The sequence below is a fragment of the Pelmatolapia mariae genome, linkage group LG10_11 (genome assembly GCF_036321145.2).
Source record: "Pelmatolapia mariae isolate MD_Pm_ZW linkage group LG10_11, Pm_UMD_F_2, whole genome shotgun sequence".
NCBI classification, from domain to species: Eukaryota; Metazoa; Chordata; class Actinopteri; order Cichliformes; family Cichlidae; genus Pelmatolapia; species Pelmatolapia mariae.
Window position 1 is genome coordinate 37,055,677 of NC_086236.1, and position 20,631 is coordinate 37,076,307.

The 20,631-nt window shown below is 42.3% G+C and overlaps 2 protein-coding genes and 1 long non-coding RNA gene across 5 annotated transcripts; 2 read left to right on the plus strand and 1 right to left on the minus strand.

The window, feature by feature from the left end:
* The first annotated feature begins 1,011 nt into the window (after nucleotides 1-1,011).
* LOC134637388 (uncharacterized) lies at nucleotides 1,012-10,862 on the plus strand. The gene is made up of 3 exons (XR_010095110.1): nucleotides 1,012-1,179; nucleotides 2,429-2,810; nucleotides 10,292-10,862. It is a non-coding gene; the product is annotated as an uncharacterized LOC134637388 (long non-coding RNA).
* spns3 (SPNS lysolipid transporter 3, sphingosine-1-phosphate (putative)) lies at nucleotides 4,481-10,343 on the minus strand. 3 transcript variants are annotated; one of them, XM_063487802.1, is made up of 13 exons: nucleotides 10,232-10,343; nucleotides 9,386-9,632; nucleotides 9,235-9,300; nucleotides 8,854-8,990; nucleotides 7,448-7,599; nucleotides 7,044-7,110; nucleotides 6,821-6,963; nucleotides 6,584-6,724; nucleotides 6,296-6,485; nucleotides 5,836-5,901; nucleotides 5,654-5,752; nucleotides 5,408-5,570; nucleotides 4,529-4,900 (listed from the first exon to the last, which is right to left on the minus strand). In XM_063487802.1, exons 2-13 carry the CDS (start codon nucleotides 9,609-9,611, stop codon nucleotides 4,830-4,832), a joined length of 1,521 nt encoding a protein of 506 aa, XP_063343872.1. In that variant the 5' UTR covers nucleotides 9,612-9,632; nucleotides 10,232-10,343; the 3' UTR covers nucleotides 4,529-4,829. The 3 variants fall into 3 exon arrangements, with proteins under 3 accessions (XP_063343874.1, XP_063343873.1, XP_063343872.1); XM_063487804.1 differs by lacking the exon at nucleotides 10,232-10,343 and having other exon boundaries at nucleotides 4,481-4,900; nucleotides 8,854-8,977; nucleotides 9,386-9,405; XM_063487803.1 differs by lacking the exon at nucleotides 10,232-10,343 and having other exon boundaries at nucleotides 4,481-4,900; nucleotides 8,854-8,977; nucleotides 9,235-9,499.
* A 1,585-nt stretch (nucleotides 10,863-12,447) lies between the features above and the next one.
* Nucleotides 12,448-19,322, plus strand: ube2g1a (ubiquitin-conjugating enzyme E2G 1a (UBC7 homolog, yeast)). The gene is made up of 6 exons (XM_063487645.1): nucleotides 12,448-12,652; nucleotides 14,167-14,269; nucleotides 14,404-14,501; nucleotides 15,202-15,380; nucleotides 15,511-15,630; nucleotides 17,177-19,322. The coding sequence occupies exons 1-5, from the start codon at nucleotides 12,607-12,609 to the stop codon at nucleotides 15,595-15,597; spliced, it is 513 nt and encodes a 170-aa protein (XP_063343715.1). The 5' UTR covers nucleotides 12,448-12,606; the 3' UTR covers nucleotides 15,598-15,630; nucleotides 17,177-19,322.
* The last annotated feature ends 1,309 nt before the right edge of the window (nucleotides 19,323-20,631 follow it).

Here is a 20,631-nt window from a genome sequence, read left to right on the forward strand (position 1 = left end):
TTGCATTCCTCATGGTGCACAAAAACCAATTGAAGTGCATTTAAATGGAGAAATGGGAGCTGCTGTGTGACAGAGGCCGACTTGCAGCGAGGGCAGATCTGTGTGGTACTTAAGCTCATATTTATAGGTTACATGGATCTTTGTAATTACCCTTTTGCTATGTCTGCAAATCAGCTCACCTCAGCTCAGTGGCCGGCAGGCCTCTGAAGCAGGAATGCTAAATACATAGGACCAAAAAAGTGCATGTGTCATTATAGGGAAAACCTCCGATTTGGCTGCATTTCCACTGCAGTCCACATTTGTGTTCTGTGTTCAGACAAAGGCATTTCATGGGCTAGATCCATCTCCTGCATGTTGCTGCATGAACAGGCAACTTCCTTCGCATGATACAAATATAATAACCCCTAAAAATCAACCTTTGCAACATTGGTATTTTTCCTTCTTTGTCTGGCACCGTCACATAACCACTGTGTTAATTAACACAACTTCTGAATTTCTGCATGCTTGTGCTCCCGTGTGGATTATCACCCCCCGCTCCTGCAAACAATCCAATCAACACATCTCTTTTGTTCTTGTGTAACCCGCCCAAGAAGCACCCAGTGACTCTAAGAACACGGTGGCATCATATCAATAGTTGTCCTAATAATGACTGTGCTGACGCCTCACAGCGAAATCAGAAATATTTGTCTACGCCAAATACACGAGGGGCCCATATGATGTAATTGTCCAAATAAGGGACAGTACAGAGGGTGGAGAGGGCTCTTCCTCTCTATGATGTCATGACACTGCAGCAGTTTGCTGGAGATAAGGACCGAGTGCAACCTCACATCCAGAAATGTGGTTTTACTCCTCTTATCGCTGCTCTGCAGCTGATTGGTGGAAGGGTGAGAATAACACAAATGAAGGCCAGATAAGCCCACTCCTCAGTTACAGTAAATATTCGCGATGTGCACGAGCCGTTTCTGGGGAATAATGATATCACGTCAGCATTCTGATTGAGAGCTGCTCCCATGTATGAGCATGCCTGTTTTCATGACTAAAATGCTCCCCGTCCCTGAGTAAACACCGACTGTATCCGCTCCACAACAGCCACTGGCTCCTGCATTGATTGGCCTGTGCAATTTATTAGCCATTGTGACAGTTTCCTGTACAGCCAGGGTCGACGGGGGAAACTGAGAGGTATGCAGATAAAGTGCTTTCAAACATGCCACACAATACCCATTGTGTTTTGATTACAGGTTGAACTCTTACCGCTAGAATGTTTTCCACATACCTTTTAGTGTGCGTCTGCTTGTTATTCAGCATGCACTGCATGTCGTGCCGCCCGGTCTATTCCCTCAGCAGACAGAGCTGTAGTCGGAAATGTTGAAAAACTAAAGGACAGTGTCTCGGTGACACCCTGAACAATGAATCCATGTCCCTGAACTCCACCTTTCATTTCAATTTGTAAGTGCCAAGTTTGGTGAAAACAGTTTCATAAATCAGCCATAAAATCTGTAAAAGGACTCAGCCGAGTGTTCTTGTGTGCAGCAGTTACTGGGATAAACCAATATGATGACAATGCAGCCCAATTACAGCGTGACCTTGTACTTGAAAGTGACGAGGCCAGTGACCTTTAACCTCCCTCCATGGTTTACTCCAGTTCAAAATAACGGAGACATGCAGCTGTTAGGATTTGGCAGGTCAGAGCAGACACCTCTGCAGCAGCTGCCTGAAACCGACTGATGCGACGCTGTGACGCTGGCGTAGGTAATGATGTCCTGTTTGTGTGCTCTGTGCTGGGCTACACTGAACGTTAACACCCATCATGCTCCGTGAACTCGACAGAGGTCAGAGAGTTAGCCGGTTTAGGATTTGGCAAGTTGGCAAGCGGTGGTTAGCGCTGTGGTCTCACAGCAAGAAGGTCCCGGGTTTGAGTCCACCTTTCTGTGTGGAGTTTGCTTGTACATCTGGATCCTCTGCCTTCCTCACACAGTCCAAAGGCTTGCTGCTAGTGGGCTGATTCTAAATATGTGGGTGTAAGTAATGGTTGCCTGTGTCAGAGCTGCAACAGGCTGGTTACCTGCCCAGGGTGTACCCCGCCCCTCGCCCTATGGCAGCTGGGATAGTCTCCACCCCCCCACAGTACAAAAATGTTAAGTCAACATTTTTGTACTGTGTGAGGAATCCATGTCTGTAACAGAGCTCCTCTAACATGGAGAGAGGTGATTAAAGGTCCAGCACTGGTGGACAGTACTGTGGTTGTGCTGCATTCTACTCACCTTCACACCTTAGCACCACACCTGCCTTTACTGTACAATATGATGTGTAATCATCCATGAAAGGAGGATGAAAATGCTACAGTGTCAGTGCCCAAACCTGTGAAGCTGCATTCTTTCTTCAGTGTGACTTTGTGTTAAAATATGTTTTCTGCTTATCCACGTCTCAGTCACAGAGGCCCTGGAGCCGATCCCAACTGTGACGAGCAAGAGGCAGAGACGGACAACCATTCTCATTTTATCAGCTACATCCAGCTTTTCCCGGCAACTTAGAATCACCAGTTAACCAAACATGCGTGCCCTGTGTGACTGTGGAGGAAGCTGTGGTAGCCGGGGAGAATGCATGCACACATAGTGCTAACTCCACACAGGAAGGCTGCAGCACAGCGGCTTCAACTCAACTCAGCTCAACTCAATTTATATAGCATGAAATCACAACTGTCACCTGAAGGCTCCCTATGAACAAGCATTTGGTGACAGTGGGAAGGAAAACAGGAAGAAACCTCCAGCAGAACCAGGATCAGGGAGGGGCGGGGCCATCTGCTGCGACAGGTTGGGGATGAAAAATATGTTTGTCATGTTTGTGTATGGCATAAATATATATAGATCGATAACTTGTAGGTATGTATGTCCATTAGGTAATGTGTGTGGGTTTGTATTACACCGCTGAACTGTGTAGTAGAGGCCTGACACATTAACCATGCAAACAAAACACAAATATCACCAAAAATGAATTAGTGAACTATCTGTGTATTTGCACATATACACTACCAGCTGCATCATCAGAACCATTAAAACTGTTGTTGTTGTGTAGCTCCCTCTTGTGGGACCAAACAGCAGGTGCTTGTTGAGATGGAGATGGGACATTGAAGGTGTCCTGTGGTCCCGAGCAACAGACGTGATTGGGTCCTGTGCATTGTTGGGTTTGACATGCTGTGGATTCTCAAGTGGACTGGAATCTGACCAGTTTGGTTACCTGGTCGGTGCCCAGGGCTCTTTGTTTGCTCTTAATTCACATTGTCAGTATGATATTAGCCTTAAAGAAAACTTCGCCAGGCTGGGTGACACACTGACTTACAAATGGTTTCCCAACAACAGGCTTATTTACTCACAGTTGCATCAGTACAGTAAAACTGCTCACTGTGTGCACTCAGAGAGGAACACTTCCACGCCAGGTCCACGAGGTCTCAGTGAACATCTGCCAAATCCATACTGCCCCACTGATGGAGGAGACCCGAGAGCCTCCTGGGAGCGTTTTTAAGAATAATGCAGAGGTGCCATCTAGTGGACAAAAACTGGAAAGCTTTTTGTTAAACAACCAAAGCTGTCACAGTATTTATGTTTTTACAGTGCATTCAGCCTGGATGTTGTTCCTCCATCTTTAAATCCATCGTGCGCTTATTTTATGGTCTCATTTCTGGTCCTCATCAGGGCCAGAGGAGCAGCTGCATGTTGGTTAGGATATTCAAGGTTAATGTGACGATACTTGCTGTGAATACTCTTCCACAGATGAACAGAAGGAGAGTCATATCATCATCGGTCATCAAGAACATAAAACTAAATGGATAACGGCCTTACAGAACAACACCAAGTTCTCTCCATACTTATTATTTCAGTCTCCTGCTTCGATTCTGCTGCATGTCAGACAGAAGCAGTTTTCTCTGAAAGGCATCCAAACATTTTTGTTTTGCTTTTTTCTTTGTTTTTTAAAGCAGAAAATACTTTATGACAGAGTTTTGTGTTTTCTGCTTCTTCCCTTCATTAAACCACTCATCCATTCATTCCTCCACTGGACCGTACTATCAAACTGTATATAAACGATGGCCTGTCCTGAAGTCTTGGTTTGAGCATTGTGCCTGTCACCGTGTTGTTGTTGCTTTTCTTCTTTAAACCAGATGAGGGTCGACTCTGACTGAGAAACAACACAAGACACTCGTGGTACTTGTTAATAACACAGATGACAACACTCACATTTTGCACTCTATACTTTCATATCATTTTCACTGTATAACTTGTCATATCAAGTCGCCCCCTCAGTAGACAGAATACAGAATTGAGCGGCTAAGCTTCACCGTACAAACCACATATACTCTTCTTTTGCATTAAAAATAAGTGAGTCATTTCAGTGATGATACTTGGAAGTATTGTCAATGATACATGTCTTCTTTAACTTTGAAATACTGAGATTTTAGTGTCAGTTTATTATTTTAGTTCGACCGGCAGACTGAAGAACACGTGAGTAACTCAGCAACACTCGAGAGCAGTTTTTCCTTGAAAATTTAATAGAAATATAACCAACAACATTTAGAGTGAAAAAATACAACTGCATTCACGTTTCAAGTCTACTGCAGAGTGCTGTGAGGTAACAATGTGACCATTTTAAAAGACAAACTTCTCTTGTGAGATTACACTGAGGTGAAAACTGAAACGAATTCTCATTTAAAAAAACAAAAACGAGTTAAAGAGATGGTAAGGCTATTAAACACTGCACAGACTGAAAGCCGTTTGGTCTTTGTAACAGGGGTTCATAACTTAACTTTACATTCATTGCATGACTCATTTTGCAAGAGATTACACATTTCCCCTGTTGCTCAGCTCCACCGAGGGCTCAGGTGCAGGATGCTGCGGTGGTTGGGGTTCCTCTGGTAGCGAAAACACACACACACACACACACACACACACGTTTGAAACACTTTAAATTAAGCAAGCCGCGCTTGCACACACTGGTTGGTGAAGGATCTGAGACATAGAACCACAGCAGAGCTACTCAGACACTAAGTGAGCTGACACAGTCGGCTTTTTGACCCTTTAGCAGCGCAGCAGAATGGAAAGAATGAGACCCAAACGAGGATCACAATGTGTCCTTTATCAGCTGTGGCCCAGCTCTTCCTCTGAGTTGCCAGAGAACCAGAGTGCCAGTGTGTTATTGGAGCATGTGTGCAGATGAGGGGAATGTGCTCGTAACTGTGTGAGGACAGGAGCCATCTGAAGTTAGTGAGTTGAACAGAGACCACTGTTCAGACACACGGACACAAGCATGTATGTTACAAAAGAAATGACAACTTTTTGTGCGTCTTTCGCACAAATTAAAACTCGGAAGCCGTTTCAACATTTAGTTTTTGGTGTTTGTGTCTTTTGTGTTATATTACCTCCAAGCAGCTGCTGCACTGCTTTCCTGTCTTCAGCAATATAGATGGCAGTAATGACGAAAAACACTCCCCCGACAATCCCGACCACGGGGCAGAGCAGCAGGCTGTACTTCAAACTGTCGAAGTTCCTCTCGGGGCTACCTGGGTATATAGCATCAGAGATCTACACCAGTACAGGTATGAAATCGGCGTTAGTGATCAGTGACAGAATCAGAGATGATTTCCTAAAGCTTACTTCTTTCTTACCACTCCTAATAAGTAAGGGCTCCCAGCATCACCCAGGAGATGTCCCACTGTAATCTGTAGAGCCTCCGCTGTCGCCCTCCTTGTTGGTACGACAACATACTGAAGTGAGAAGCACGAGCAAAAGGGACATGTCACAATTGAGCCGACACTTTGAGGTTTTTACTGTCAGAATTAATGCTCACCAGCAGTATGTCAGCCAAGACAGCCCAGTTCAATGAGAGCAGCAGCTCGCCCAAGAAAATGAACACCTGAAACGTTCAAGACAAACAGTCACTGCTTCTTTCATTTTTCAGCCATAACAGGTGCTCACGATGTTTTATTTCAACCGATGCCTTTAACTACTCTACTCTGAATGTGAACCTTTGACATTGTGACTAGAATTTAAATTAAAGAAGAAAGAGGCGGCTTTCTTTGACGTTTGGACCTATTGCTCCATGTTGCATCACTACAAGTCCACCAGGAGAAACTCCAAACCATCTGAAGAGAATTTTGCCAGATGAACCATTAAAGGATGCTCAGTCTTCTTAATGTTGTATCCTAAATATCACAGTTTGACCTAAAGCTGTGCCCTGAGTGACTAACCAACAACGTCACCACCTCCAGGTATACTCAGCCAGAGAACAGCTCCAAAGTCTGTCTTACGTAAGTGGCGGGAATGCTTGCTGATGCCACAAAGATGGTGATAAAGAGGCACGGCACTGATCCAAGCATGCCCACGGCGCAGATGAGTGGATCAGCATTTGGCACCTTGTCCCTAAACCGTCTGGATAAACTAGTGCCGAGAGCCCCGCCCAGTATGCCCGTGGCCACCGTTACGGCACCAAAGATGTAACTGCACAGGAAGCAGAAGAGAGCACACAGTACGGTCAAAACTCTGCACCGATTCAGGCTGGAGCAAATAAGCGACGTGGGGAAAAGGTCATGCTATACCTGTCCGAGGAGTCACCTGGTTTGTCGCTGAGTTTCTGATAGACACGAGCTCGGGACAAAAAGGTAGGCAGCCAGAAAGCCAGCGCCCCGGTGAGGAAGGCCAGGGCCGTCACTCCCAACGATGACCACACGTAACTTTTACTGAGGTCAGAGAACCAAGAAGACAAGATTGTTTAGAAACAAACACCATTTGTCTGGGCTTTTTTTACTCTTGCAAGGGTAAAATATAAATCGTACTTTTTCAGAAGATATTTGACATCCTCCAAGTAAGAGCTCTGCTCCGTCACCCCCTCTCCGTGGGTTTCTGCAGCACCTCTCGGCGGGTTGGGGCATAAAACGATCATCAAAATGAGTCCCACTGAGCCCATGATGGGTGTGATCTGAGAACAGAGGCAAATAATCCAGTATCACTTTGTATCAAGTCGCACTTCTGCTTTGTAGATAAGAAAAATGTTCTCACCCTCAGAGCCCAGTGCCAGTCCCCTGTGAGAGATGCAAAGCCTCGCCCTGTTATATACCCAAGACCGCTGCAAACATGCAATAGTGTGATCATGATGCACAAACAAGCTCATATCGCCATATGACATCTTAACAAGTGAAAGATTAAGATGGGGGAGCGGGGAGAGGGGGGGCGAGAGAGAGATAACGTACTGAAACCTAAATCTAGAGTCACTGCTGCATCATCACTCATTGCAACACCAGATCTGCACACGAAACAACTGTGGTGAGAACAAATCTACCAAACATTCACCTCGGCGACGGAACATTTGAGCTACTTTCAGTTACACTGCAGCAGCAGCAGCACAGCAGCGCATCATTTGAATGAAATTGTTAAAGCGTGCAAAAAGAAAAAAACCTGTTTACCTGCCGACAGGGATAAAGATGTAGAAGATGCAGATCATGATGCTCCTTTTGCCCCCAGTAAAGAGATCACTTATGATGGTGGGAGCGACGGTGGAATAGCTGGCTTCTCCGGTCCCGACCAAGCCTCGCAGCAGGGCGAGAAGCCAGAATTGCTGCATAGACAAAAACATCAAAGATATTCAACATGTTTTTTGTCAACCGCACATGGTTACACGCATGGTGAGTCACCAGCAGAATCAGTCTGCAGATAAGGTACAACAAACCTCTGATACATTTTCAACAAAAACATGGGAAAATGATCTCAGACCCCACTGAGTTTCACAGCTCCCTGAAACTCTTAACTGGATTTCTGCGCCTGTCAAAACTACAGTTAAATGTGATGGAGGAGTCTCTCCTTCCAAGTGGCTGTAGTTAAACCACTTCTAAGGATATCAACTATGAATACACAAACATTTGGGAAATTACAGACCAGACTGTTTTGTAGAAAAAGCTGCACTGATGCAAAAATGAATTGCTTGATAGGTTCCAGTGTGATTACAGAGCAAATCAGAGTGCAGAGATCCTCCTCACCAACATAGTTTGGTCACCTCAGACTAACTTAATAAGGTTCTTATTGTGCTGTCCTCATTTTACTTCACTGAAACCTTTGATACCACAGACTATAAAATGCTCGTTCACAGTCTCGAGCGCTGGGCTGGCATTTCCAGTGTTTAAATCAGGAAACTCTGCGTAACCTGTGCAGACCAGGTTTCAACCTCTCGTGACTTTTCTTCTCAGACGTCTCGATCTGATGAAACCTCATCAGATAGCTTAACATTTGTCAGCATGGTTATGCAGATGACACAGCTATATGTTTCTATAGAGCCAGATGACAGTAACATTTCTGGCACATTAATAAATGACTGCAAAGTTTTTTAAAACCTAATGAAGACAAATTGTTCATTCTTTTAATTTAATAATTCAGATAGTCTGAGGGGGTGCAGGTAACCGTCTTGGACTTTCAGATTCTGAGAGAAGAGGTTCACTAATGCCTCATAAGAGTACGACTCAGCTGATGGAGTTTGGTAAGAAAAATTCATGCACTTCAATTTGTGGTCTGATCAACAGACACAAACTGTTTTAATTGAGAGTTTTTCATGTTAATACCTTAAACACATCTCTTCTGTCTATTTTGTGACTTGAAGATGAAAATGAGATAATATTTTGGGTTAACATGCTTGTTCTTGCCAAAGTAGCTGTAATATGAAGGTTTTATGGAAAACTACCCTGAACCAAACACTGAGTCAAATGATGAAATTCGGGGGCATTTCCAACAGACGTGTGATGAATTAGAACAACGCAGGGAGGAATGTGAACATGTAGAAATGCGAAGTTGTGTTATTCCTTGTAAAATACTCCTCACTTACCGATTTATTGACAAAAGAGCTGGCGGTTGCAGTCAAAAGCCAGACACTCAAGCCACCAATCATGATGTATTTGCGATTGTAGCGGTCGCCAAGGTAACCAAAGAGAGGGGCCAAAAGGAGAAAACTGCAGATGAAAACTGAAAATGAATCGATGGAATCAATTATTCCTTTTCAATGACATCATTCATTTACAGTAAACGCACAACAATCAGTGAAAGCTCCCGTATCCAAACACAGCGCTGCTTAATTAGGGGCCTGATCGTACGTACAGCTGACTACACGTGGGTCTGCCACGCACTTACATTAAAAACAAAAAAAGCAAAACAAGTTTGATCTCCATCAATGCTTCTGTGTGTTTGTCAAACAGATGCTTCATCATACCTGTCTGCAGAAGTCCAGCCATGCTGTCGTTTATATCAAAGAATTTTTTAATATCTGCAAGGACGCCTGTAAGGCCAGAAATACCATTCAGTGTAAGCCCTGCCCAACTGGAAGCAGTAAATAGTGTGTATTGACAAAGAAATCATCCAACCTGCTATTGTGTACCGCTCCATGTAGTTGAGCAAGTTGATGTAGCAAAGCACAACCATAGTGACATAGGCGCGCTTGGGCGATATGGCAGGTTTCTCCTCAGCATCGGGTGTGAGAGACGCAAGGCTGTTTGCAAAAGAGCCATAAGGTAGACTGCAGCTGGAACGCAGGCTCCATCGACGTACTGGGATGTCCTTGAAGGATGTGACTGATGCCCTTGGCTCCATAGCGAGCAGCTCTCCCTTCAGCTGAAATAGGTGACCTAATGTTAAAACTCGTGCACAGATGCTCCACAGAGCTCAGGGACAAGAATTACAATATAGTGTAGACACACAGCTCCTGCTTTCATTAAGTCGCTGTCGCTGTTTTGAGGTTCAAGCGATGCAGCTTTTAGCAAATTTGATTCATACGGCCTGCAGAAAGACTTTAGAAACAGCCCTTATGACAGAAAGGGTAATTACACAACCAAGAAGATATTTTTGCAACAGTGTCAAAATAACACAGAAAGGAGAAGAAGGTTGTTCTCTAAATGCAGCTTTTATTTCACGGTTCTTAAAAACCATGAAAGAAAGGTTAAAGCATCTTTTAATTATAGGAAGTTTATGCATATGTAGAAAATAGACACAGCGATTAGAAGCATATAAAAATGTAACCTTGGCGTCTGCAACAGTGCGCCTCTGATATTTCAGCCCAACTAGAGTGAGGGACAACACTAAGAGCATTGTTTATGAAATCTTCTGTCCCAAAACAACATAGTGCAGCACAGCTGTAATCTTACAATACAGCTGTGTTCCCATCATACGGGTATTTTAAAACCATGCAAAATGTGAATTACAGGTGAACTCACCGACTTGCTGATGTTTCGTTTTTTGGTTTTACTTTAAATCCTCTTATCTCATTCCTACAGATGTGCAGCTTCGAGAGAACAATGTGACTCTGAATGGCTCTGAGGCATGAAGACGCTAACAGGGACCTCGGTTTTGGGACGACTCGAGTTATATTAAGTTAGCGACAGGGCCAGCCCACTGAGGGTTGGTCATGCAGGGTTTCACACACATATCTGTCTTGGTGAAGCAATGGCACAGACAAGCCAGACGTCATTGACATTTTCCACTTTTTGTTTCTTTTTTAAGTACACTTAACACAAAATAAAGCAATAAAATGTAGTCATTTGACTTTTTACTAGTCTGATTCACCGTCCACAGCCTTATACTCACATGACAGCAAGGCAAATGGATTAGTTAAGTTAGTAGCTAAACTATACGTATGCAACCTGCCATCGAATTTCAGAAGAGAGAGATTAAAAGGTGGTCTGCTCTGCTTTGGAAACACCTGCCCTATCAGACCTTTACATTTCATCTGTTATCTTAGAACCAAGAGAAGGTTATTTTTGACAGAAAGAAAACACTCGCTTTAGTTTCAGTTTTCAGTGACTCATCAAAACCACTGCTCTACAAACTGTTGTTCAGTTTGACATTGGGGTCATGTACATGTAAAAATAAAGAAATAAACAATATTATAATAATAATAAAAATAATAATATGAGCCATTAAAAACCTTTAACCCCTTCATGCATGAATGATGACAACCTCAATCAGGATTTTTTTCTTAAGTATTTTTATTATAAATTAATAAATACAATTGTATTTATATAGCACCTTTCTAGACAGAATCACAAAGTGCTGCACATAAGACAACAAATAATAAAAAGGTAAAACAGACAATATAAAACATGCAAAAATTTTACCAAAAACAGTTTTAAAAAGGTGAGTTTTGAGGGGTTTTTTTTTTTAAAAAACAACAACTACCAAGTCCACAGTTCTTAATGTATGAGGGAGAGAGTTCATCATCTTCATCATCTTTATGCATTTAGGTGGACACTGATGTGTATGTAGAGGTTTATGTGCAAGTATACCATCAACACTGACACAAATACACCAAAATAGCCTTTGAATAGCTGTGCGCTGTAGTGACCACTATGCATGAAAGGGTTAAAGTATGTAAAACCTTTTTCTTTTTTTCATCTGAGGTTAAGACAAATAAGACGATGCCTTTGGTAGCAAAAGGATGCCTGAAAGGGCTCTAAAACACCAGGCTTACTGACATGAAACTGTACCAGTTTACTGGTGCAGTCATACTGAATACGAAGGTCTACATTTAACTGTGGAGTCACCGAAGCATCTGTTTACTTTCAAGTCTCATTAGATCAAGTACAGCATGTGTCACATATGTGGTCCCCTCTGCTTGGAAGTGCTGACTCTTATCTAGAAATCAACTTCCTGCCTCGCTCTTCACATAAGTGAGAAATGGCTGTAAGTCAGTCAGAGTGTCAGATCTTTCTTCACCTTTTCTTGAGATTACAATATGTCCACTTACAATATGCAGTAAAAGATAAGAACATGTTACTGCTTTGCTTATCTTTTTAAAGTCTTAAAATAATTTATTTATTTATTCCATGTTTTAATAATTCTTATGAGCTGTCTTACAATAAAATGCCATTAAATCTATTGTTTCCACCTTTTATTTGAAAAGTGTTTATCAACAAGAAAATCAGAAATTGATATCAAGCTATGTTGAAGCCTGATGCAAAATTCCTGCAGTATTTTTATATTGATATATTGATTGAAGGTTTGTCAGAAGGAATATATTCACTGTAGTCTCAGCATTCTGTTGCCTTTATTTCATTTCTACATACCAGACATTCCTTAACCTAATTTCAAATTTTATTTTTACTAAAAAAATTTCACAGTAAAATTATGTCTCAGTAAAAAGCCCTCACTATGTACCTCTGGCACTTTTAAAGTATCTATCTACATATATAATGTAGCATAATGTATAATTAACAGGAGGTGCAAGGGTAAAAGGTAAACCCTGGAAGGAATTGAGAGAAATGTGAAAATGAAATATGATCATTTCAATAGTGCATGAAAAATAAAATCACGCTAACAACAACAATAATAATAGTAATAATAATAATGTGAACACTGCAAGTAAAACCCTGTCCACGAGGTGGGAGTAATGCATCGCTGAGGACGTGAAGTTCCCCAAAAAATCAACGAAGAAGAAACGATAGCGGCAGGGGAAGGCGGCGAAGAAGAAGAATAATGACGGGAATGCTAAACGGAAAATAGAAGGAACAGAGTCCTGTTAAGTGAACGTTAAATTAACGCTGTTACCGCGAAATATTAACATCGAACATAGCTGCATTACATTGGTTAAAGTATGACAGAGCCTCAGTCAGCGCTGTTACTCAGGAGACAGCTTGCAGGTAATTAAACCGTAATGTTAACTGATGCTGGGTGCCGAGCTAACGACAGCGGTGCCGCGGCTGTGATTGAAACCGTGGTGCTGGCGCAAACTGTTTTCTTGAACATTCTGCATTAACGTTAAGATCCGAATGACAAAAGAACTGCCTGGGGATTATAACAGTGGAAGCAAACAAACACCTCCCTCGTTTAGTAAATGAAAGTCTTCAGTGTTTCAGGAGAGCAAGTGATTTATGTGTGTGCCTTTCGACACTGCGTCCTGTTTGCAGATGAAAGCCGCTGTCAGAAGTCCCAGCGACTTTCTAATACGAGGCTAGCTCAAATCACTGAGCCTAACGTTAGCCTGTAGCTGGCTCGACTGACTTAATGTGTTTACATGTATTTTTAACCGAGGAGTCAAGTAGTGTTTGTCGTTTTTAACATGACGTTTAGCAGTTACGTGATCAGTGTGATATTAGTGGACATTTTTGCACATAAATGTAAGTACCGTTTCACTGCTTAGAACATGTCCCTACCACTCACCGCAGAATTAACGTGTTTAACCAGCTAGCTCACTGTAGGCTAACGCTATCCGCTGTCACTGTTGTTAGCGTCAACGCGCTAAGCTAACGTTAATCTCGCATTACCTCAATTCGCTCTTTTAGCAGGGTCAGCTGCGAATTATATTTAGCTACTCTAAAATTAGCGACCTTTCAAAAGTAGCTGAGTCGAACACGCGCTGTATGTTTTAGGTTTGTAGCACTAATGACGTGTTTCAGGTTTTGTTTAAAAATGAAAATTTCGCATGGAGACTGTAAGGGTCACTGGGTCCACCTTTGTACTTGTCCCCACATTCTGCCCTTCAAGGTGACCGGTAATTGACCTAAACCTCCATATTTTGGAGCGAGGGTTGTAGATTAATTCGGGAAATTAAAGCTCCACGAATTTCGTGTTGCAGGGGCTATTGCATTGATAAAAAGGCTGCCTTTCTTTATTGTACATGTATACGATCTGCAGTCTACAATTAATGCTTGTGATTCTTATAAGCCTTGAAGTAATGATCAGTAAGCATCAGACTTCACCGAGCCAGCTCCTTTGAAATGTTTCTGTTTGGCCTATCAAGAAAAACACATTCTTCCATCATGTTATGTAAAAGGTTAAACTGTTTTATCAAACGGCTGCTCGATAGATAATCCCAAAATCCACTTAATGTATTATGATGTAAAAAATCTACATTTAGTCCAACTCATGAGCACAGATTTACAGTTGTTCAAGATGTTGTTTACAGTGAGCGCTGCCATTCTTGATGCAATGTTGGGTGTTCATGGCAAATTGGTAATATAAGTGGGAACTGCTAAGTAGTTTGGAATTGCAACGTGATGAGTTTGAGCAATATGCTCATTCTCACTCAAGCCCCTCTGAGTGTCATGTCGTCACCTCAGCCACCTGAAGAACAGTGTAATGCATGTGGGTAATGTAGTGGAGGTATTGTGCTGTATGTCATAGTGAATGACTTTGGTTTTTTTTTTATATTCAGAGCTGAACAAAAACCCAGTGGAGGGATTCTCAGCAGGCCTGATTGAGGATAGTGATCTCTACAGATGGGAAGTCCTTATCATTGGGCCTCCAGACACCCTGTAGTGAGTCTCCCTGTCTTGTGTATGGGTTGTAGCGGGAGAGATGAGTTTGTGGCCTGTGTGGATTTGTTTTTAAACTTTGGTACCTATCATGCTGATTTTTTTTTCATCTCCCCCCCCCCCCCTCCCCCCCACAGTGAAGGTGGTGTGTTTAAAGCTCATCTGACCTTTCCCAAAGACTACCCTCTCAGGCCACCTAAAATGAAATTTATCACAGATATTTGGCACCCTAACGGTAGGTACCGGTGAAACATACTATCAGTATTATTATAAATGTTTTTAAGCTTAAGAAATGAAGGCTGTATGATCTTTGTGTTAATGTTACATGTTATTAGTTTTATTGTGACTGTACTGTTGATTCAAATTATTTTGCCATCTTTACTACATGGTGTGTTTATCCTGATGGAGGTAAAAGCCTCTTTTTCAAAAGTGGCAGCAAAGACTGTAAACACACGCAGAGACATAAAGGCCACTGATACACAGCACAAGCACGTAAACAGCAGCCCGATAAAATTCAGTAAAATCAAGAACCAGTGCGACCTCAGCAGTAATCCCACTGACCAAGGGAACTATTTTCTCAGACCTTTAAAATAGACGTAAACACTCCCAACAGGTTCAGGCCTCCTATAGATGTGTTTCAGGAAAAAGGGACAGTGTGTTTAAAAGGTGCTTTCCCCCATAGCCCTGTTCTGAGTCTGGGGGGGAAACATCTGTAAAATGGTGTGAAAGGTCAGGGTCTTTGCACATGTAAGTACACAGATAAGGAGTCGACCCAAGCAGGTTTATATTTAAGGACTAACCAGTGGGAAAGTTTGTGGACACACACATATGGCCACTTAGCAGGAGCAGGCAGTGAACAGCAAAGTACACACTTTCCAATGAGAGCATTTTCTACTTCACAAAAATATTAGTAATCTTTCTTTCTTCATCTCCAGTTGACAAGAACGGCGATGTATGTATTTCTATTTTACACGAGCCTGGAGAGGACAAATATGGCTACGAGAAACCAGAGGAGCGCTGGCTGCCTATCCACACTGTGGAAACCATCATGATTAGTGTTATCTCTATGCTGGCAGACCCAAACGGTGACTCGCCAGCCAATGTCGATGCTGCAGTAAGTCTGACTGTGTAAAGATCTTTTGCATGTGTCCTTTTATTCAATCCAAACATTTCTATAAAATTTAAAGTCCAGTCGTGAGTGAATCATTCTGATTTTAACATTTTGTGTAAACGCCCCCCTGCAGAAAGAATGGCGGGAGGACAGACACGGCGCATTCAAAAGGAAAGTTGCCCGTTGTGTACGAAAAAGCCAAGAGACTGCGTTTGAGTGATGCTCAGCACGGATCTAGCTTCATGTTTTCAGGGTAAGGATTGTTTAGTCATCCCTAAACTTAACCTGGAGAGCACCACCACAGATTCTCCATTAAGACAATTCAGTTGGCTCAAAACAAAAACGTGATGGGTTTATATTAATATACTGGTAAATAAATTCACAACTGTAAAAGATTTAGGATAAATATTAGCAGCTCTTCTAGTTTTGTCTGTTTACACTTGATTAAAGCGTTAAAAAAAAACCCAAATAAATAAATGGCGTGCTGTGCCAAAGTCTTGAGGCACCAACAGTTTGCTTCCAATGAACCAGACAAATTTGAATCCAAATTATAAATTGTTGGTTCAACGTTTCCGTCTGTACAGAGGAGGTCAGGACAGAGGTGCGACTCTGAATGTCTCTGCCGTGCTCAGATAAACAACGTGGTTGCATGTCAACTCACGATGTTGAAAATCTTATCAAAATTGAAGCATGAACACAGAAGTACTGGCAGACTTTGCTCCACCATGCAGTACCATGTGCAAAGTGTCTGACTGGCAACAGCTTAATGTTTCAGGATGGCAGTGACGTCTAAAACACAGGCGATACAGTTTTAAGTGTATGGGGATAGAAAAACACACAGTCCAACTCATCTTGACAGAATGAAACGAAAGGCAGCGAACATCCAAAGAAGAGCTTTGGATGTCTTTGTAGCAGCCTGGAGAACTGCTGCTGACGGCCGCTTAGACAAAGTTTCATATATTTGTTGAAGCGATTTTAGGCTGTGTTAAAGAGCAAAGGATGATGTTGGGTCTGTGTTTCCACAGGCCCCGCTACTTTAGAGACTTATTCCTCATGAAGAACACAAGACATAACAGAACATCTTCAACCGGCTTTTTAACTCACTAACGAGGGACGTTTTGGTCAAGAACCAGGCGGTGGAGCAATGCTCCTCACCTGTCCCTTAGCCCAAATCCTTCAAAGACCAGCTTCCCTCGCAGCTATTTATTGACATGACAGTTACAATACACAATACAACACAACGCAAGCACCTCCCACCGTAAAACCCCCCAATGGTTCTAAGACAAGGCACTATGTGTATGTATGTGTAAGCACGTGTATGCATGTGCAAGAACGTGTGTGTGTGTGTGTATGCATGTGAGAGTGTGTGTGTGTGTGTGTGTGTTCTCCTGCTCACCAAAAGGATCATAAAAGCAGGAAGCTTACAACACAAGAAACAGATCTGTCAGATAGGATGTATCTACAATAAAACCTCCCCCAGCACAGAGTGGCTGGAGAGGTGGTCAGAGACAAAGGAATGTCTTGATCCTATAGATTGAACCAAGACTTTTCAAATTTAAGAACATAATGACAACATTCAACAATTAGACTTAACAGATGAGTGCATTAAAATTGCTCAGTCGCCTTTTTTGCCTGATATATTCCAAACCTGTAACACCTGTTTGCCATTTTCCTCGCCAAATCTAAAGAAATGGCGTGCTTTGAGACTGTTGCACAGTACTGAGCATGTGTTTTTCACGCCTGTCGTCGACTCGTGGTCCTAACTTGTGTTTTTTCCGGCCATTTGTTGTTTCCCGCAGGTCTCCAATTGAAAATCAACACGGCACTGTTTCCTGCACTCTTCCACCCTGTCGCCAGGCTTGTCCTCCTTTATTTTGGCAGGAACAGACTGGCTACTGTAGGCTGCAATAGAAACATAACAGTGACTACCAAGGCTGACAGAAAATCGCCAAGCAAGTGCCAACTGAAAAAAAGAAAACAAGAAAAAAAACCCAGAAGATGATAAAAGATTTTTCAAGGCTATGAACTGCTTCAACATTCAGGAAGATATTGTAAAGACATGTATATAGCACAGACTAAACCGGATAATATATACGCTCCCTTTCCATCCATCCAGACATTTAGACCAAATGAAATAGCGCTGGTTCATTTCTTTTGTCCATTTTCCTTCTCTCAGCCCCGGCATGGATTAGTTCTCTTTAGATTGTTTTCATAGGAGCCGTTAACACGAATGCTTTTGGAGGAATGTCACCTGTGAAGAGCTTGTTCAGTTCAAGCAAGACGTGAATGATGTGACTAAGGAATACACAGCTGTTCTCTGGGTCCTTTATTGCTCAGGACTCAGCATCACAGGCACCTGAATGATTTTTCTTTCTATATTCAGTCTTACACACCCCCTCGTTTTTTTTGTGCATGCTAAATTTTGTTGGTCTTTTCTTTTCAAAAGTGCCTCCTAATAAAAAGCTCGGCCACTTCATCCTGCGTTGATAAAGTCTTAAAAATGCCAAAAAAAACAGGCAAATATAGAAATTGTGTACCACCTGTAGTATGACTTAGCCAGTATACAGGGACTGTATAATTAGGTAACAATTTGGTGTAGCAATAACCCCCCTAGTTTGGAGTGTACACATTCATTTTTGATATCCTGATAAAAACGTGTCGTTCTCCTCAGATATTGTTTTATTTTTTAGCAGCGCCTCTCTCCATCATCTGTATCGTCCTCGGTAGGAATTGTTATGCATGCTTTGTTTTATGGTTTTGTTGGTTTTCTGCTGAATGTTTCTGGGATTTTGTTTGCGGACGTTTGAGTGCTTGTGTATACAGCGTGTACGCCGGTTTTGTTTTGTCGCTCTTTCCTCTCATCGACAAATTCATCATTACTCTGCTCACTATTGCAGTTTTGCCTAATGTATAAAGACAAAATACTGATGTATATTTTTCATGTTATGAAACTTGTCACCTGTAGTGAGTTCTTCTAAAACATGACTTTTTTTCAATATTTATCTGCGTTCTTGAGGTTTGCTTTGGCTTACTCCAATGTTCACGTATTTTCACAGCGGCCTGGAATATTAAACAGTATCCACTAATGATTGCAAACATTTGGACAGATGAGAACTATATTTCCTGAGAGAAAGAGAGGTCAGTCTTCAGATATTTTTGTACAATATTTCTTAAATATTAGATTTGGGGGATTTGAGTTGTTTTGCAGCCAAAACTACAAAAAGATTGGAGCAGTTAAACCGTACACCAAATGGACCCTGTGATCATATCACGAAGCGTGCTGACGTTTCAGGCTCCACAACAATAGCGTGAGCTCCCAGTTTAGCGTACCCTGTGCTGTTCTCTTCACAGGTGAGCGCAGGTCTACACTGAGTGACAGGTGTGGACGAGTCTGGTGACACTTTGGCGAATGTTATGCTTCCTGCATCATCATCATCATCCAACCAGTTTGACAGTGGGTCAGTAATGGTCTGGCGAGCCATTTTCATGGGCGGTTCCACAAACGTGTTAAACAACAGTATGAGCGTTCGAATCTCAGTTTCCTTGTCAGATATGATGGTGCAGTGGGTTAGTGGGTTCCTCCTGGTGCACCACAGCTTCACTGAAGGCAGGTCCTGGACAATGAGGGCACTGATTCCATTGACTAGCCGTCCCGTTCCTCAGACCTGAAGCACCACAGACTGCCCAATAGCTCACTGATGCCTTGTTCCAGGTTTGGGAGTACAACCCTCAAGACGACATCCACTGTAGGATTGTCAGGAGTGTGTATTTCCATGTGGGGACTATAGACATGGCTGAGCCACATGAGCCTGCTTAAAGTTTAATTTTTGGTGTGATTTTGTTCTCTGCCAATGACATGCTGACTATTTTGTTCCAACTCTGATGCATGCTGTAAGTGTTCCAGTATTTTTATTCAGCACTATGTTTTAGCTAAGTGTGTTTCAAACAGGACGTCTCTGAGTTGTTTAATTATCACACAATTTGAATTCTGTGATTTTTTTTTTTTTTTTTTTTTTTTTTTTTCCTGTCTGATACCTCTGCCAGCTACAGCTCGATGCATGCTGTTATGTTGGCAATGCGAGAGGTCAGGAAAGCTTGAGGGAAGTTTCACCGGGCATGTTCACTTGGAATCACCGGTGAACTGATTAGAGCTTGTTAGTCATAGATCACGATCAATGCGACCTTTGCCTGTGACTATAAAAACTCACCTGGCAATCAGGATGAAATTTAAAGCAAGAATCTAACTGCATAAACATTAAGTTAAAGAACCTTGATTTCTTAGTAGATGTATTGAACCATTTGTAATTAAAAATAAGTTATATTTAGCATTTCAAAAGACAACTAATGTTAGCTGAGCTGTGTTAAAGCAGGGCTGTCAGACTAAAAAACCTGACCGGAGACTGCATCACTGCTCAATGGATCAGGGTTAGCCAGCAAATTCTAGTTTTAAAAAAAGAAAGAAAGAAAACTCATTTTATTCATAAGTCCATCTGCTTTAGTCAGCCCTGCAGATCTGTGCTAATCCTGCTGTAAGTTTGGTGATGTTTGAGATTAGATTAGAGATGAGATAAAACTTTATTTATCCCTCGGGTGGGTTCCTCCGGGAAATTCAGTTTTCAGTAGCACAGCACCGACAGAAGTTACAGCATGTGAGCAGAAATATACCATATATACACATATATAATTACAGAGTATACAAAGGGATAAATAGAATGAATAAGAATACAAGGGAATTGCACATTTCAAGTATTGTGAGTCTATTGCACTGTTGGATATTAACAAAAGTATTGCACAGTGAAAAGGCACTACAGTTTAGTTGTCCCCCCCCCCTCCTTTGTCCTCCTGTCTCCCCTCCCTCTCCCCTCCAGAGAGGAGTTAAACAGTCTGATGGCGTGTGGGACAAAGGAGTTTTTAAGTCTGTTGGTTCTTGTCTTTGGGAGAAGCAACTGGTCTTTGAACAGACTCCTCTGGTTGTTTATGGCCGTGTGCAGAGTTTGGGCTGTATCGGACTCCACATCAGGTCCAGTGTCTCTGCTGGCCTGTGTGTTGTCGACAGGATACTAGCCGACCTCTTTTTCTCCAAACATTTCTTGAATATTTTGGTGCTGTGCTTTGGGTCATTGTCAAGTTGTCGTAGGAACCCAGCAAACATGCTCCCTTGTCCACATGAAGGCAGTGTTAGCAGCAGTGTGGAGGCCAGACTGGCTCCAGTGCATTGCCCACAGAAGACTCACGCGGTTGAGCCTGTATGGTC

What these genes read in the sequence shown, in the direction of transcription:
- spns3 (XM_063487802.1), bottom strand. Translation starts at nt 9,611, where the DNA reads ATGGAGCCAAGGGCATCAGTCACATCCTTCAAGGACATCCCAGTACGT. An exon ending in CAAGCATTCCCGCCACTTAC is followed by an intron (nt 5,902 to 6,295) that starts GTAAGACAGACT and finishes TGAACGTTTCAG; the next exon opens with GTGTTCATTTTCTTGGGCGA. An exon ending in GCCCTTACTTATTAGGAGTG is followed by an intron (nt 5,571 to 5,653) that starts GTAAGAAAGAAG and finishes GTACTGGTGTAG; the next exon opens with ATCTCTGATGCTATATACCC.
- ube2g1a (XM_063487645.1), top strand. Translation starts at nt 12,607, where the DNA reads ATGACAGAGCCTCAGTCAGCGCTGTTACTCAGGAGACAGCTTGCAG. An exon ending in GGGCCTCCAGACACCCTGTA is followed by an intron (nt 14,270 to 14,403) that starts GTGAGTCTCCCT and finishes TCCCCCCCACAG; the next exon opens with TGAAGGTGGTGTGTTTAAAG. An exon ending in AGATATTTGGCACCCTAACG is followed by an intron (nt 14,502 to 15,201) that starts GTAGGTACCGGT and finishes CTTCATCTCCAG; the next exon opens with TTGACAAGAACGGCGATGTA.